Source organism: Hemicordylus capensis, chromosome 12 (genome assembly GCF_027244095.1).
Source record: "Hemicordylus capensis ecotype Gifberg chromosome 12, rHemCap1.1.pri, whole genome shotgun sequence".
NCBI classification, from domain to species: Eukaryota; Metazoa; Chordata; class Lepidosauria; order Squamata; family Cordylidae; genus Hemicordylus; species Hemicordylus capensis.
Genome location: NC_069668.1, coordinates 21,087,065 through 21,106,016, shown reverse-complemented (window position 1 = coordinate 21,106,016; position 18,952 = coordinate 21,087,065). Strand labels below are relative to the sequence as shown.

Here is an 18,952-nt window from a genome sequence, read left to right as displayed (position 1 = left end):
GGCGTGGAGCCAGGATGCACTATGGCGTGGAGCCAGGCTGCACTATGTGTGTGTGTGGTGGGGAGCCAAGAACACCAAGGAAGCCAAGCTATGCTGAACCAGGATGGATCAAGGTGAAGGCAAGTGAGGCTCAAAGACAGACTTGGCCAAGGTAAAGAAACTCTTGCTAATATACAACAGCAACATGTTTAGTAATGTTGTAAACATTGTTTACACGGCCAATATCTCAAAATAGAGGATGAACTTTGTTCTTAACCAACAGCTCTTGAGCACAGGAGTGGGGGAACCAGGGCCACGGAGAAAGGCGGGCTACACTATGCCAATGATGAAGCCAAGCTGGGCGACTCCAGGAGGGGGCCCGAAGAAGCCCTGTCCCAGGAGTATAAAAAATGGAGATCCACGCCTCCATCAGACACTCTCCTGCAAAAGGGGTTCCCCTCTCCCATCATGGGCAAATTGTTAATTGGAAGCACTCCGGGGCAGAGATCTGTCCTCTTAGACTTATTATGTGGATGCTGGAATTGGAGGGAAAAGAGGCAGCCATGGTTTATTAATTCCAAACTTCACCCTGCAGGGTACTTATTAGCCAACCGTGAACAGCTTCCTTCCTGTCAACCTTATGGAAGAGGATTTGTGGAGAAATGCCCCTTGCCGGAAACTCCTCTGCAGATGTAAAGTTGCGTCTCCAAAGAATTTATCTTCTGTCGTAATCAAGGCACTTCCCCAAAGCAGCCTACTCAGATTTCACAGGCTTGAAAATCTATTGGCAACGCCTCTTTCACATATAGAGTTATTTATTTGACATATTTACCAAACATAACAACTGGGAGATACTCACCCAAGACACCTGTGACCAAAGAAACAATATTATACATCGGTTATGTACCACATACATCATAAGGAAGCTTCTCTACAAATATTTCTTGGTGGGAGGCATCCTTTAGCCCAAGGATTTGTAGCCCAACATCATCTGTCACTACCAGGTTTAAGAAACACCTGCATAAGGCCATGAAAGTTCAAGATATTCACAGACATTGCACATATCAAACACTCTGTAGGCATTAGGCCCATGCGACATTACTAGCAATAGCCAGGTCACTAGTCCACAAGGTTTTCATGATGGGAAGACACTCCAAAGGACTGATGCTTTCCATACAACATGACTAGAAACAGCCAAGTCACTAGTCCACAAGGTTTTCATGATGGGAAGACACTCCAAAAGACTGATGCATTCCATACAACATGACTAGAAACAGCCAGGTCACTAGTCCACAAGGTTTTCATGATGGGAAGACACTCCAAAGGACTGATGCATTCTATACAACATGACTAGAAACAGCCAGGTCACTAGTCCACAAGGTTTTCATGATGGGAAGACACTCCAAAAGACTGATGCATTCCATACAACATTACTAGAAACAGCCAGGTCACTAGTCCACAAGGTTCTCATGAAGGGAAGACACTCCCAAAGGACTGATGCATTCCATACAACATTAACAGAAACAGCCAGGTCACTAGTCCACAAGGTTTTCATGATGGGAAGACACTCCAAAAGGACTGGTACGTTCTACCCAGGACAAATTCTGAGTGCCCAGCAAGTCTTGTACTGACGCATAATGGAGTTACAAAGAGCAAAAGTCATATATATTTATATTTATGTATTTTATTAAGCCATCTCATTTATTCTTTATTTCTCTACGTAAACTGCTTTGGAAACTTGCTTGAAAAGCAGTATATAAATAGTACTAGCATATTTCTGGAGATAAAAGTGGTATATAAATAGTACTAGTATATTTCTGGGGATATGAGCTGCCATGTTCCGGAAGCATCTGTCCCCAGAGCAACGAAACTCAAAGGTCCCAAGCTGGTGAGTGGATTCCGGAGATGTTCCCAGGCCAAAGATGCAGCTCCGTCCTCACTTGACCTTCCTCTTGGTGCTCTCTGAGCAGTGGTTCAGGATCAGGTCTTTGCTGGGTCTCGGGGGGATGGCAGGCTGTGCTTTGGCTTGGATCTCCTCCACCGTTTCATCCTTCTCCGCTGTGAAATGGGGGGGGGGAGGACAGAAGTGTGAGTCCTTTAGGAATCCCAAAGCTCATCAACACCCAGGGCCAACGTCTAACCGCAACCCCAGATGGCCAAAGGCTTGTGGCTGAGGATCATGAAGGTTGTTGTCTATAAGAATGGGACAACTCAGCTCCGTTTGGCAGGCGAGTGGGGAGAGAAATATGTGGAACAGGAATATGTTGAGTTGTGGGTTGAAATGGCCCTGCTAATGTATATCCACCTAAGGAAAGGAAAGGTTGTGCCGTCGAGTCGGTGTCGACTTGTGGCGACCCCAGAGCCCTGTGGTTTACTTTTGGTAGAATACAGGAAGGGTTTCCCATTGCCTCCTCCCGCGCAGGATGAGGGGATGCCTTTCACCACCTTCTTATATCGTTGCTGCCCGATACAGGAGTTTCCCATAATCTGCAAAACACAACAGTGGGGATTCGAACCAACAGCCTCCTGCTCTCTAGGCAGGTTACTTCCCTGCTGCACCACTAGGTGGCATATTTGCCTAAAATATGCCAGCGTGGTGTAGTGGTTAGAGTGCTGGACTAGGACTGGGGAGACCCGAGTTCAAATCCCCATTCAGCCATGAGACTTGCTGGATGACTCTGGGCCAGTCACTTCTCTCGCAGCCTAGCCTACTTCACAGGGTTGTTGTGAGGAGAAACCTAAGTATGTAGTACACTGCTCTGGGCTCCTTGGAGGAAGAGCGGGATACAAAATGCAAATAAAATAAAATAAAATAAAATAAAATAAAAATCTAAATATCCCTGTTTTATATTCTTACCTTCTTGTGAGTTCAGTTGCTGCTTGTGCCCTCAAGAAGCCATGTGTTAAAAAGATTGTGTGTGTCATGGTGTGTGTGTGTAGGGTGATGACCCAGCGAGGTGGGGAGGGACTCCAAAGGCCTTTAGCTCCAGGCTCCAAAATTACCTAGGGGTGCTTCTGCTACCCCAGCTGGCTTGTATATGAGCTCTCCCCGACCCGTCCCTGGAGCAAAACTGTCGATGCATTTATCTCGGGACTGTCTAAACCCAGCAAGGGACATTGGGCAGGTCTGAGGCGGTCCTTGCCCAGAACTTACTGATGCTGCCGGCTTTCTTCAGAAAGTTGCTCCCGAATTTTTTCCTGCCTTGCATGTATTTCACGCTGTTCCGCCGGTATGTCTCCTGGCTGATCTGTTTGCAGTTTTGGTTGTGAATGCTCTTGATATTTTTGATGGTGGATCTGCCAAATTGGGAGGAGAGAGAGAGAGAGAGAGAGAGAGAGAGAGAGAGAGAGAGAGAGAGAGAGAGACTTTTTCACATGTCTTGCAAAACTTTGTAAGGAGTTTCTCAGGAGAAGGGGCGAATGGCCCTCCTGCAGACGTTGGCCTACAACTTACTGACTGTAGCTGGGGATGATGGGATTTGTAGTCCAGCAACATCAGGAGGACCACAGGTAAACAGAAACGCTGCTCTATTTGATTACTATTAACCATATTCAAGGCTATTTTACTGTCTCAAATGAGGCATGCTACGCATTTGATACATGAATAGACAGCTCCACTCCTGCTGTGGAGAACCCAGCTTTAACTCTCAACACACTTAAAACAACATAACGTTAAAATAAAGACGGCTTTCCACATGCCAACACACAGACGCTACCTTCGCGGGGGGGCCCCTTTATTCCGCAACCAATTTTTCTCGAGAGTGTTGTTTACTTCTCCCGATTTCTGCAAGTACATGGAAGGGTAATAACCCATGGTCTCATCCTTCCTGGAATAGAAGAAACAGCAGCCTGAGTATGGATATGATAATATAGAAGGATATTCAGATATAGTTATTATAATATACTAGCCGTCGAGGCCCGTCATTGACTGGGCATAGTCATTTTGTGTTCAACACTCTGATAGGAAATTAAAAATATGTAATAGAATTATTTTTAAATTGATGTGTTTGCAAACAGGAAGTCAAAGAGCAGCTAAGGCAGAACAGACACCTTCTGTGGGTGTCAGATGATGGGAACTAGGGAAGTGCACGAAACTGCTTTGCCTGGTTCGGTTCAAATCCAAACCGGATTCGAACCGGACCGGGCGTGTTTGGCTTTGGCAGCCCCTGGGTCACACAAATGGCCAGTATGCATGGGCGGCTGTCCAAAAAATGGCCGAAATGTCCCTGGGAGACTCGGGGGGGGGGGAGGCTGGTGGGAAGGGGCGGGGAGCCAATGGAGATTTACTTGGTGGCAGTAAATCATTCATTTTAAAATTGCATTTCTCATCCCCCTCCACCCTCAAACTAGGTCTGAACCAGCTGGGCCAGTTTGGATTGAACCAGGCTCAGTTCGAGGTCGAGCCTTCGAGCCGAGCTGGTTCGCGCTTAAGTCAGCTCATACACCCCTAATGGTAACTTGGCCCCGCAACTCAGATACTTTTAAAATACAACCTTGCTTGCCATACGATGTAAGCCACCATACCTTATCTCCCTTCCCAGCCAGGATCAGGAGACCTGGGCAGGGCGGAGGTGGGTGGGAGACGTGAAATTTTAAAAGAAAACCAAGTAAAACTAAAGCACTAGCTACCCAGGCCGCTAAAGGAGAGAGAGAAACGAAGGGGATAACAAGAAACAAATCTCCATCTCTTTCTCTTTTTAGACTTGCAGGAGAAGCTCAGACCAGAAGCCCAACAAAGCGTGGACAGTGGCATATAGCTGTTGGGGGCTGGGTTCCCACCAAAACAAGGGCCGAGAGGCCTGGAATGTCCCCAACGTGGTCTCCGCGCATACGCGAAGCCCATTTGTGTGAAAGACAGAGACCTCATCAAAAAATAAACTCTCCCCCCCCCCCCCGTATATTCCATGGTGGTGGTTTGTTGTTGTTTTTAAAGCGTGTTCAGCTAATTTCAGGGCGGGATTGTCCATGCCAAATCTAGCAACTGTTGGTCATTGGGAAGTAAGCCTCTGTTTTGCACAAACAAAGACGTTCTTCAAAATGTATAACAGGGATATTCAGATACTGAGCAACGGTGTACTGGAGGGATTGGGATATCAATATCTTAATTCACTAATTCAATTATTTCTGTATGACTAGATGGTAGCTTTGGGTCTGCAGTCAGGATTGGCCTGGACGCTCCAGAAATTGGCATCCCTAGGGATCCTGGTGATCCTTTGCGATCTTTTCACCAATCCATTGTGAAAAAATCAGAAAAGGCATTAGGAAATAAATCACCAGGAATCGCTTCAAAGTCAGCAAGACGGCTGCCTGCCCGCCCCGCCCCTGTGAGCATCCTTGGGGTCTCACCTGACAACCCACCATCCGTCTAGTAATTTATGGATAACTTCTATGGTTTCCCCTTCCTTCAGTCTGATCTCATCTTCCTGGGTGCCTGCGTAGCCTTTCCGGACCACGTGGAGTTCACCTGGGTAGGAAAAAAGCTTGAGAATCAAGAAGTTCCAACCAGGGGAGGATAGGTGATCTTGCGGTAGCAAGCATCAAGTGTCCCCCTTTGCCAAGCAGGGTCTGCCTTGGTTTGCTTTTGGATGGGTGACCACATGTGAGCACCGTAAGCTATTTCCCTCAGGGGATGGAGATGTAGCTAAGTGGAAGAGCATCAAACGGCAACGGGAACAACGTAAACCCTGAATACCAGGAAGTATGTATTGAAGGTTTTTTTTCCCCTTTCTTTTTTTTTTTTTTAAGAAAGAAATGAAGACATGCCTTGCTATTTTGATCACGAAGATTTATGCAGTGGGGCACCGTCATCCCCATTTTACACATCGGGGAAAAGAGGCAACCTTATAGGCTTGCCAACTCTCCGAGACTCATCTGGAGTTTCTGGGATCCAGCATAGATCTCCAGGAAACATGGAGAAGCTATCCTGGAGGCTGGAATGGCTTGGTATTGTGAAAAACAGTGAGAAATGTTTTGGGGATGGGGGAAAATCTTGTGGAATTTGTACCCAGATTTAAGCTGAAAACAACGCTGTACATAACCTGATCGCCAATAGGAACCTAGGAAGCTGCCATATACTGAGTCAGACCTTGGTCCATCTAGTTCAGTATTGTCTACCCAGACTGGCAGCAGCTTCTCCAAGGTTGCAGGCAGGAGTCTCTCCCAGCCCTCTCTTGAAGTATTCTGGTTGTGGTTTTATACCAAAAACAACCCCCCCAAAAGACTGTGTTTTGGCAGTTCAGAACACAGCAACTTTTGGATCTTTGTATATATGATGGGACTATTCCACAGGTTCATCTTTGAAGTATAACTCCGTGTGGAGCCATATTGAATAGACACTGGCCCTTTTTAACTGTGCCCTTGTCACGGATCAATGGATTCATTTCTGGATTCTGTACATGCTGGAGAGTTTAGCAGGATCGTTTTATTTTGCTAATAAAAGCTGAAGATTTATACTTGTGGGCTCTTCTGTAAATTTGCACTTTTATACCTGCATAGTTGGGCTCTTGTTCTTCGGACTCATCTGGACCATCCATCGGTTCTAGGTAAGAAGCTGGAACCCAGCCATGCTTATTGTTGTGCTGACAGAACCACCAACCTACGAGGAGGACCACAAAGGAATTAAGACTTGAAAGTAGGAGTAGACGTTATCTGTGCTTTATTGGCAAGGGACGGACGTTTGAGAAGGGAGGAGGACGCAGATCCGAAATGGAAGGAAGGTGAGGCAGATAGCCAAGGAAGAGGACGAAAGAGAGGCCAGAAACCTGAATTTGGTTGCAGAGAATGAGATTTGTTCAAATCCAGGTGAATCCGAATTCACCTGAACTCAAACAGAATTCACTCGGGTTTGATTTGATTTCGATTCGGATTCACCCAGATTCAAATCGATTTAAACGAATCCCATTCTGTGCAAGCAGATTCGAGTCGAACCGATTCAAATTCTATTTGAATTCATATCGATTAGGTCGAACTTTTGGCACATCCCTCGTCACCATCGACCTCACTATGCCCTCGGCATAAAACCCCAACAAAGAAAGGTTTTACAGATGTGTCCAGAATGAGCAGAAGGTCAAGGAGTCCCCTCTCAGGGCAGCTGCCAATGGAAGGGACACCACATAGAAAGAGCACCTGGCTCATTCCTCTTTGGGCTCTGGGGACATCGTTACACGTATTAAAGCCTCTTTGAATACTTGGCTTCGGTCAGAAAGCAGGAGAGACATCTAACCAACCATAAAACCAACCCTGCAAGGACAGCAGGCTGCCTTCTCACCGCTTTCGCATTTCTCCACGATGTCCACCATGTCGCCCGTCTTGAACTCCATCTCCGTCTTTGAGCTCTTTTTGTAGTCCGCGATCGCCCGGTATGTTTGCAGGATGATGGGCCCTGTGATGTCTAGGGGAGGAGAAGCAGAAGAGATCAGATGGAAAGATTCCATCCCAATGCAGTGCTGAAGGTCTACCCGGGAGAATCGTTCAACTGTTTCTGCTCTCTTACCTGCTGCGACCTTCTTCCAATCCTTTGGCATTAGAAAGGTTTCTGGTTTCTTGGTGCTGGGGGAAAAACACCAATTTAGTCTGCTGAATTATCATTCAATTTAGTCAATTTAGTCCGCTGAAATATCATTTCTCCATCTCAGCCGCTGACTGGGAGAGAGATGTCCTCTCAGAAGTCTCCGCTGCTTATGCACCACACAGGGTTCAGAATACTGGCCTACCTTACAAGAGTGTCGTGAGGCACACCCGCATACCCCCTAAATAAGCTCCGATCTCCCACTCCTACTCACTGGCTTGGCACTGGGGGATTCACATCGCTGGGCCGGACTTTGAAGAAGTTGAGGACGTGTGCACATCGGGAGATCTTGCGTGGCAGATCAACCAGGGCCGAGCAGTACTCAGAGAGCGTGCCTTGACGGCTTTCGGTCTATTTCTGGCTCTCAAACCACACTGGTGCTGGATGGGCATATGGATTTCCATTAGGGATGACCCCAAGGGGTAACAGGCGCTCCTCCAAGAGTATTACTCACACCTGTCGTCTCCCATCCAAATGCAAACCAGGGCAGACCCTGCTTAACTAAGGGGGCAATGCATGCTTGCTACCACAAGACCAGCTCTCCTCCCAATATTTCCCAATATTTCCCCCATTTCCCCCCACAATATTTGCTCCCAATATTACCCACAAAATCAAAGCGTCAAGACTGCCAGGCTTGCTTAGAAGACACAAGCAGATGGCGGGAGACCCCAAACCAATCCTGGAAGGTTGGAAAGGCAGGATATACAAGTGTAAGTAAAGTTGTGCAGTCGAGTCAGTGTCGACTCCTGGCGGCCACAGAGCCCTGTGGTTGTCTTTGGTAGAATACAGGAGGGGTTTACCATGGCCATCTCCCACCGCAGTATGAGATGATGCCTTTCAGCATCTTCCTACATCGCTGCTGCCCAATAGAGGTGTTTCCCATAGTCTGGGAAACAGACCAGCGGGGATTCGAACCAGCAACCTCTTGCTCCCTAGGCAAATTACTTCCCCACTGTGCCATTAAGTGTAGCAATCAATAAATGGGGGTGGGAAGGTGGGAATTATACACCAGGAGGTATCAGTCCAGCCACTGGGAAATCTACAGCGGAGATACGTACCAGGCAAGCGAGGGATGATTCTGTTCTCGATGTTGATATCCCCTGATTCAATAGGAAACATTTCCTTCAGACTTTTCTAAAGAAAGGGAGAGAGCAGGGGTTAGAGTCAAGATGAAAACAAGGTACTCTTTTCCATTCAAGAGCAGTGCTACGGAGACATTGAGCAAATTGTGTGCTTCCCCGTCCTAGGAGCATAGGAAGCTGCCGGATGAGTCAGACCATCAGTCCATCTCGTTTAGGATTGTCTGCACTGACTGGCAGCAGCTCTCCAAGGCTCCAGGCAGAGAATCTCCCCGCTCTACCTGGAGATGCTGCCAGGGAGTGAACCTAGGATGATCTGCATCCAAAGCAGAAGCTCCACCACTGAGGAGAGCGGGTCTTGTGGAGGAAAGCATGAATTGTCCCCTTTGTTAAGCAGGGCCCATGTTGGTTTGCATTTGGATGGGAGACTACATGTGAAAGAGGACCCGCCGGCTTGCATGCAGAAGGTCCCAAGTTCCCTCCCTGGCAGCATCTCCAAGATAGAGCCGAGAGAGGCTCGTGCCTACAACCTTGGTGAAGCTGCTGCCAGTCCGTGTAGACAATCCTGAGCTAGATGGACCAAGGTCTGACTCGGTCTATGGCCACTTCCTATGTCCCTACGGATGATTCTGATGAATCCAAGAAGTTGCTTTCTACAAAGTCAGACCCTTCATCTAGGTTCATCTAGCTCAGCATTGTCTACACTGACTGGCAGCAGCTCTTCAAAGTTCTAAGCAGGCATCTCTCCCGGCCCTACCTGGAGATGCTGCCAGGGACTGAACCTGGAACCATTGGCATGCAAAGCAGATGCTCTCCCACTGAACTATAGCCCCATCCCCTAAGGGGGATATCTGCAGCAAACCGCAATCATATACATATCATCACCCATCCAAATGCAAACCAAGGCAGACCCTGCTTAGCAAAGGGGAGCCATTCACGCTCACGGCCACGAGACTGGCTTTCCACCACGACTGATTTTTTTCTGCATCTGCACAGGAGCCCTTGTTGGGGGTGGGCAGTGGCAGCAACCTTGAACATGCCACGTGTAACAAGCTTGTCAGCTCAGAAAGGAAAAAAATCACACACACAAACACCCATGTTTATGTTCAGGACCCTAACTTCTTCTTTGCACGCAGAAGGTCCCAGGTCCAATCCCTGGCAGCATCTCCAGGTAGGGCTGGGAAAGTCCCCTGCCCGAAATTCTGGAGCGATGCTGCCCGTCAGAGTAAGCTGCCCGCACCGAGCAAGATGGGCCAAGGGTCTGACTCCACAGGCAGCCGCTTCAGAAGGGATGGGGCCGCAATCCAGTGGCAGACCATCTGCTTGGCATGCCGTTGGTTCAGGGCCTGGCAGCCTCTCCGGGTAGGGCTGGGAAAGGCCTCAGTCGGATCCCCTGGAGAGCGCTGCTGCCGGTCAGCGCAGACAGCACGGGGAGAGACCCACCAAGGGCCTGACTCAGTAGAAGGCAGCTTCACGTGTGCTTCAGATGCATCGATAGAGAGAGGAGACCTTGGCACGCCGAAGGTCCCCGCCCCGGGTCCGATGGAGAAGACGACTCTGGGTCAGAGCCGAGCTGAAGAGGGAACAGAGATGGTGGGCAGAGCAGATCGTGCAAAGCTGCACCTGTGGGACTCCCCTCCCTCTGAAACCAGTCAGAGCAACAGACCTTCCCTGCTGCTCAGTGACCCAGCTGGGTCTGCGGGCGGGTTTGCGGAAGGGAAAGCCACGAGAGAAAGAGGGCAGCTACTGAAGCACAGATCCTCCAGACGCTTGCCCTGACGAAACTACTTCTGACATAGCGCTGCTGCACAGAAACAGAAAAAAAGAAGAGGCCTCCTGGATCAGGCCAGGGCGTAGCCAACCGCCGCTCTCCCGCTGTTGTGGAACTACAATGCCCATCATCCTCAGGCACAACTTGGCTAACACAACTATCGTGGCTGAGAGGAGCCATAAGGAGATCTCGCTGGGTCAGGCCAAAGACCGCTCTCTCATCCACAGTGACCCACCAGATGCCTCGGGGAAGCCCACAAGCAGGAGACGAAGGCAGGCCCCCCCCCGTCACTGCTGCCCATTGCAACTGGGATTCAGAGGTAGACTGCCTCTGAAAGTGGAGGCTCCGTTTAGCCACCATGGCCACAGATAGGCTCGTCCTCAGCAACATTTATTCATCCTCCTTTAGCCATCATCTTTAGTTCTTGGAGATATTATTAGGCCCCCTTTTAAAAAGGAAAGCAGAGCAAGGGGAGGAAGGCAGCGGCAATCAAAACAACAAAACCACAACGTGGGGGCATGGCAGATTAAAGCCGCACCAGGAACAGCCCTGAGAGCCATCGTTTCTCAAGGTCTGAGACGAAAAAAGGTTCGGAGGACGAATTCTGCTCTTTGAATTTTGCTCAGAAATGGACCAGGAACTGGAGGTTCCTTTGCCCAAAGCTCCCCTCCCTGTGATCACTCCCAGGTAGCCGCAGAATTGAAATCGATTATGATTAGATGATAGAAATAAAATGCTTAGAAGCCCTGCTAACTGAGCAAAGAGGCAACTTTTAAAAGTGGTGATTCTCTTGTGTTTAGCAGGAGGAAAGCAACTGGCCCTATCCAGCCTCAGCACAGCATCCCTCCTGTGGCTGTTGCTGGTCTCTGCCTTCATTTCCTTTTTCGATTGTAAGCCCTTTGGAGACAGGGAACTGCCTTATTGATTTATGGCTAGTGGACAGCCAGGAAAACAAACCAATGGATCGTAGCACAAAGCAATCCAGAATTCTCACTCGAGGCACCAGTGACCAGGCTCAAACTATCCTACTTCAGACACATGATGCGAAGAAGACCCAGCTCCCTGGAGAAGTCCATAATGCTGGGGAAAGTGGAAGGAAAGAGAAGAAGAGGACGACCAGCAGCAAGGAGGATGGACTCGATGACGACAGCCATGAATGCACCACGGAGAGACCTTCAAGGCCAAGTGGAAGACAGGTCACCATCCTGGAGAGAATCTATCTCTGTGGCTGCTAAGAGTCAACACCGACTTGATGGCACTTAATCAATCATTCAGTAGGTGAGGCCCATCACCGTCCGACCTGGCAAAGTCATTTTGTGTGTTTTTTAAAAAGAGAAGATGTTTCTGGAGATCAACGACCTTATAACAGTGGTGCATAGGCTGGTAGCATCCGGGTTTGACTACTGCAATGCACTCTATGTGGGGCAGCCTTGGTATGCCGTTCAGAAACTGCAGTTCGTACAGAACGCACCAGCCAGGTTGGTCTCCAGCGATGCTGCCCGAAGAGATCATATTACACCCATTTTGAAAGAACGACACTGCCAATAAGTTTCCGGGCGAAATACAAAGTGCTGGTCATCCTATATAATAAAAGGCTAAGTGAGTGGCCATGGCTTTGGAACGTTGGGGATCTGCGTCCCTGCCTCCCTGGGCTGTTCTGGGCCTGCGCGAAGCGCAGGCCCAGAAGAGCCCAAGGGACACAGGACCTCAGACACCAGTGTCCCACAGCCACGGGCGGCCATTAGCCTGTGTGTGGCGGTGGGGGAAAGTGGCCAAGGCGGCGGCGGAGCCGCCGCCTCGGCTATGAGCTGCGGCACGGCGAGAGGAGGCCGAGGCAACCAGAAGCGGCCGCCCTGAAAAAGGCGAGGGCAATGGCGACGGGGGAAGACCAAGATGGGGGACAGGGAAGCTGGGCGAGGTGGCGGCGAAGCCGCCAACGAGGCCGTCGCCCCCGCCTACTCACCCGCCCTCCCAGCTGCCCAAAATGAAGCTGGGCGAGGTGGCGGCAAAGCCGCCAACGAGGCCCCCGCCCGCTCACAGCCGCCGCCTGCTCACCCGCCCTCCCAGCTGCCCAAAATCACCTTCCCCGCTCCCCCCCCAAAAAGATTAAGGGCCAAAATGGCCCATGAGAAGGTTGCCGCCCCCGCCTATCGCCCTCCCAGCTGCCGAAGACCACCTTACCCGCTCCAGCCCGAGAGAAAAGAGAGGAGCTCACGAGCAGAGCTCCTCTCTCTGCTAAGTCACTGCTCAAACTGCCGCTATGGACGCAAAGGACGCCTATTGCGTCCATTGCAACAGTATGGGCAGCAGCTTAACACAGAGAGTAGCTCTGTTCCCGAGTTCCTCTCTTCTCCTTCGGGCTGGAGCGGGTAAGGTGGGCTCCGGCAGCTGGGTGCGCGGGAGGGCGATAGGCGGGGGCGGCCACCTTCTCATGGGCTATTTTGGCCGTTATTCTTCCCCCCCCCCAAAAAAAAGTAAAAGCAAAATAAGGAAGAACAAAAATAGAGACAACAACAAAACAAAAAACAAAAAGAGAGAGGGGACAAGGGGGGAAAAAAGAGACAGAAAGAGAGAGAGAGAGACAGAAAAGACGGGATAGAAAGCTAGCGCCCGTTATCATAACGGGCTTAAAAATACTAGTTACCTATAAAGCCCTAAACGGCTTGGGTCCAAACTATTTAAGAAAGCACCTTCTTCTTCATCAACCCCACCGCCTATTAAGACCATATGAGGAGGTCCGGTTCGGGTTGCCACCGACTCAATTGGTGGCGATTTGAGACAGGGTCTTTTCTCAAGTTGCCCTGGAATGCGCTTCCTAACGAAATTAGAGTTCCTCCTTCTCCGAATGCTTTTAAGAAGGACCTTAAAACATACCTATTTAGTCAGACTTTTAAGTTTATAGTTTTAAAGCTTCAGTATTTAGAGCTTTTGTCGCCTTTTAAATTGTTTTAATTATGTTGATGTTTTAATGGTGTTTATATTGCGTAACAGGTGCAGTTTTCCTCCAGCATTAAAAAGTAGGGCATTGACGTCACGACATTGTCTAATGCAATATTTGGTCTCTGCGGGTAATCGACAAGTGTGACTTTATTTTGCACAAACAAATCCACAAAGCCTTCAACATAGATCATAGCTCCAATTTTGTATCGTTACATAAGCTCGAGTTTACAGTTTTTGTAACTATAAAGCTAGAGTTTACGTAAATAGAAACTATAGTTTTAGAGTTACAGAACCTTTTTATTAATGTGTGTGCAAAATTTCAAAGCAACAGTTTGAAATTTGCAGGATGTCAGCTTCAAATATTATTCATTTGATCAAATAATTAATGGATGTTTTAAATGATTTTAATGTTAAACTGCCCAGAGAGTCAAGTTTTGGGCGGTATAGAAATATTTTAAATAAAAAAATCATAGTATATGGTAAAAAATTGGAAAAGATGGTAAATTCAAAGCATTGCACATTTGAATCTAAGCTCTTCTGATTCTCTTGGGTATGATGTCGTTTCTGAATTATTGCACTGATGGTTGAGTGTTAAAAATCTGTTCAGAACAGTAACTGTAAAAATCTGATATTCAGCATTTCTTCTTTTAAAAATACATTTTAAAAAAACAAACACAAAACCTTCTTGCCAGCATATTCCGTTGTAAAAAGTAGTTCATCTGGCTAATTTTAGTGGCAGGATTGTGTACACAAAATTTAGTACCTGTAGGTAATTGGGGAGCGTGACTTTCTTTGCACAAACACACCCACAAACTCTTCAAAAAAATATTATATGTTTATTTTTCTTTGTAAACCACTTTGAGAACTTTGGTATATAATGATTGGTAAGAGAAATCCTAAACTAAAGATTAAGGAGAAGTAAAGAAGGCACACCCTCCCGGAAAGCAGAAGCGTTTACTGAATTTCCCCATCAATATTCCCAGAATACATAAACAACAACTCATAGGTGTGACTATCAAGTTACCCAAACTGCTGGTTGTGGGCATCCCCCCCCCCTTTCACAAAAATGAAAGTTTGATCTTTCAGGGCTTTATTTTGGAATGTGACTCAGTGTGAGACCGCAGGGTTAATATTAAAGGATAGAATGTCCCGGAGGGAAGGAATACAGAGCCATGCCCTAGCCACTAGGAAGCTGACTCAACCACTTCTCACTTTCTGTTAGTGCTGCCTACATGTACAAAAGGTCTCTTTACAATTAGGAAGGCCAGGGGAAAAACAAAATTCAAGAACATAGGAAGCTGCCATAAACTGAGTCCGACCCTTGGTCCATCTAGCTCAGTATTGTCTGCACAGACTGGCAGCGGCTTCTCCAAGGTTGCAGGCAGGAGTCTCTCCCAGCCCTATCTTGGAGATGCTGCCAGGGAGGGAATTGGGAATTAACTGTACATATCCCTGACCAAAATCCAGGTTTGAATATAAGGGAAATAATATAAGTCTTTAAAGATCACAAAGATAACAACTGGAACAAAAATAATAAAATAAAGATATTTGAGATTTAGGATACATATCCCTGATCAAGATCCAGGTTTAAATATAGGAGAAACAATATATGTCTTTGCAGAAAATCACACCCAGAAAAAAATAAAAGGAAAGGAAAAGGAAAATAAAATATAAGCTAACTTATGTTATTTTATCCTTCTTTGTTTGAGGAAGAACCTCAAGTTGCACCTGTTTTCTCAGGATTTAAACTGAAATAAATTTTAAACTATTAGTTTTTATCTTGTGAGATTGTTTTTATATGATAGAGAAATCAATAAAATACATTAATATATATATATATATTTGAGAGTTAGGTGAAGTTAACCTTAAATTTCTCTGATCAAAATCCAGGATTGTCTTTGCAGAGATCACACCCAGATCAAAAAACAAAACAACATAACATAAAAGAATGGAACATAATATAAAACATTTGAAATTTAGAATAATTTAATCTTAAATATCCCTGATCAAAAGCCAGGTTTAAATACAAAAGGAATAATACACATCTTTGCATAGATCACACCCAGAACAATCTCTCTCTCTCTCTCTCTCTCTCTCTCTCACACACACACACACACACAAATAAGTGTTGGCCTAAATGTCACAGAGTGATTGGAATTCTTGATGTCTATTTTCAAAAAGTAGAACAAAACGAAAAAGTTCTCAAAGCAATTTACATAGAAAAAGAAGAAGGTGCTTTCTGGTCTCATAGTCCAAAAAAGAAAACAAAAACAAAAACTGATCCCCAGTGTAAATCCCCCCAGAAGCTGCAGTTAATTATAGAAGTTAAAATGTATAAGCACAACTAATGCAGAAATGCAGATCACTACCATTTGGGGAGAAACATTCCCTCCTGAGTGTTGGAACAAATGGGGAATGCCTCTTGAGGAATACCTCTCCTGCCCCAAAGATGAGGTTTACTTGCTATTAAGTCATAGCTCACTACATTTAAGCCAGCACAAGTCAAGTCCTTACTTACGTGGAATTCGTAGATCTCCGTGAACTTCCGGTATACAACTTTTTCGGTCAGATCCAGCCATTTCACCAGAAACACGTAAACCTGACAAGGAGACCATATTGACACTCAAAATCTGCAGAAGCTGCGAAATAACCAAGTGCCCAGAATGACACTTTCTGGACGTTGATTCCCTACATTATTCTGCATTACAGAAAGAAATATTTCTGTTGGTTCTGCATCTCCCGCTGACCAGCCCATTCCACTGGATGACTCTTGAGTTCTAGCACCAACTGAAAACTAGAACCAATGAGCTGAAATTACAAGGAGGCAGATTCGGGTTCGATGAGGAGAAGTCTCCTAAACTGTAAGGGCTGTTGGACAGTGGGACAATCTGCCTCATGAAGTCGTGGGTTTCATGAAGCAGACTTGGGGAACTCACTGCCACCGCATATAATGATAGCCACTATTTTAGAAGACTTTAAAAGAAAAAAGTGTAGATGAATTTATGTTGGAGGAGGAGAAATTTGCCAATGGCCATGAGAGCAAAAACCTCCTCTTTGCTGGAGGTTTTACTGTAAGAGTTGTTGGAACAGTGGAACAGTCTGCCTCATGAAGCCATGGGCTCTCCCTTGCTGAAGGTTTTCTAACAGAGGCTGGAAGTTTCTTTCTACAGTTTCCTGTAGGGGGTTGGACTAGATGACCTTGAAGATCCTTTCTAAAACTATGCCTCTAGTATTAGAAGAGGAAAAAATAAAGTTTGCCTCTATCTACCCCTCCCCATGCAACTAAACATTCTGAAATGCTGCCATTTCTTGTACGGAGAGCAGAGCCTGTCTTGTGGTCACAAGCATGACTTGTCCCCTTAGCTAAGCAGGGTCCACCCTGGTTGCATATGAAAGGGAGACTAGAAGTGTGAGCAGCACTGAAAGAGATTCCCTCTTAGGGGATAATGGGGCCGCTCTGGGAAGAGCATCTAGGTTCCAAGTTCCCTCCCCGGCAGCATCTCCAAGATCGGGCTGAGAGAGACTCCTCCCTGCAACCTCGGAGAAGCCGCTGCCAGTCTGTGAAGACAATACTGAGCTAGATAGGCCAATGGTCTGACTCAGTATATGGCAGCTTCCTATGTTCCCATGTCCCTAAATTGACATATACAAGATCTGGCCATAAGCCCAGTATTTTCTACTCTGGCCGCAGCTTTTCAGGGTTTCAGAGGGCTCTTCCTTAGCCTGACCTGGACTGAACCAGGGGACCTTCTACCTGCAACTGCTCTACCACTAAACTATGGATGCACCTGAAACATTTAGCAAGCTCCCTTCTGCTGAATCTGACCCTTGGTCCATCTAGCTCAGTACTGCCGACATTGACCGGCAGCATCTCTCCAGCATCCCAGATGGGGGTCTTTCCCAGCCCTCCCTGGTGTAACCAGAGATTGAAAACAGGACTTCTGCCTGCCAAGTGGTGCCTCTCCCATGAAGTGATGGACATTTGAGCCTTTATCCTAAGGTTGGACCTGTAGTTCATCCAGTCTAATATTGTCTGCACTGACTGCAGCAGCTAAGAGCCTGTTTTTGGCACATTCGTTTTTATTCCACCAGGCTAGGAAATATAAACTTCCTCCCCAAGATCCTGACCTATACAGCATAAAATCGAGGAGGAAAGGAGAGCTGGTCTGGTGGTGGCAAGCATGACTGGTCCCCTTAGCTAAGCAGGGTCCACCCTGGTTGCATCTGAATGGGAGACTTGATGTGTGAGCCCCGTAAGATATTCCCTTAAGGGGATGGAGCCGCTGCTCTGGGAAGAGCATCCAGGTTCCAAGTTCCCTCCCTGGCAGCATCTCCAAGATCGGGCTGAGAGAGATTCCTGCCTGCAACCTTGGAGAAGCTGCTGCCAGTCTGTGAAGACAAGACTGAGCTTGACAGACCAATGGTCTGACTCAGTATACGGCAGCTTCCTATGTTCCTATCTTTATGAGATGGACACATCCAAACAGGGTAACCTCCCTATGTTAAGTAGATAGATAGAGAATATTAACCTGAAATATCCCCGACTTCAGTATCCAGCTGTGTTTTAACACTACCATCTTGTCCCTAGATTGACATATACAAAATCTGGCCATCAGCCCAAGCCTAGTATCGTCTACTCTGACCAGCAGCAGCTTTCGCGGGGCTTCAAAGGGGTCTTCCCCAGCTTTACCTGGACTGAACTTGGGAACTTCTGCATGCAAAGCAGCTGAACTTCCACTGGACTACAATCCTTGCCCCAAACAAGCTGCCTTGCACCGACTCAGACCCCTGGCCCATCGAGCTCAGTATGGTCTACACTGGCTGGCAGCAGCTCTTCGGGGTTTGAGAGGGGTCTTCAGAGGAGTCCAGATCAGAGATCTCCGGGTACTTACGTAGTGCCGGTTCGGGAAAAACCTCTTCTCGTAGCCCAGGAGTTCAATGTGTTGGATGTAGGCCTCTTCCATGGTGCCTGCCGGATCTCTGGTGGCGCGCAGAAGCTTTAGGACCGTGAGTGCGGGGTCCCCTGCCGCCGCTTTCGTGAAGCAGCAATGGCAGTTAACGGCACGACTCCTCTCTTTAGCTGAGCCAAAAGGGGAAGTCTCATTTCCCATAAGATTTATCAATTGTGGGTGGTACTAAACACACACACACACACACACACACACACTTTTGTTTTTATAAAAGGTAACTCGCGGCACCGTTTTTCTGCACGTGATGCCCGTGCGGGAGCAGAGAAATGCATCAACCGGATACAGCTGCCAAGACGGGGGAGATTGTGAGTCCTTCTGGGATGGGGACCATCGCGTTATCCAACCCACCCACCCACCCCGCCCCATAAACCACTCTCATCACGGTTTCGTTCAGAAATGAAATGCAAATAATTGTCTGTTAGTAAGTATTGATGCTTTTGAACTTGGGTGTTGGAGAAGACTTTTGGGGAGACCGTGAACAGCCAGGAAAATATACCAATGGATCCTAGAACAAATCAATCAATGGATCTTAGAACAAATCGAATTTTCACTCGAGGCACAAATGACCAGGCTCAAACTAGCATACTTGGGACACATGATGCAAAAACCCAGCTCCCTTGAGAAATCCATCATGCTGGGGAAAATG

General features: G+C 47.3%; 1 protein-coding gene across 1 annotated transcript; it reads right to left on the bottom strand.

Moving 5' to 3' along the window:
- Positions 1–776: 776 nt before the first annotated feature.
- NCF1 (neutrophil cytosolic factor 1) lies at positions 777–18,625 on the bottom strand. The gene is given in 11 exon segments (XM_053274887.1): positions 777–2,037; positions 3,134–3,276; positions 3,696–3,806; positions 5,326–5,443; positions 6,467–6,574; positions 7,247–7,369; positions 7,472–7,527; positions 7,761–7,926; positions 8,605–8,680; positions 15,855–15,935; positions 18,229–18,625. Coding segments are annotated over 11 exon segments (1,323 nt in total). The 5' UTR covers positions 18,448–18,625; the 3' UTR covers positions 777–1,915.
- Between the last annotated feature and the right edge of the window lie 327 nt (positions 18,626–18,952).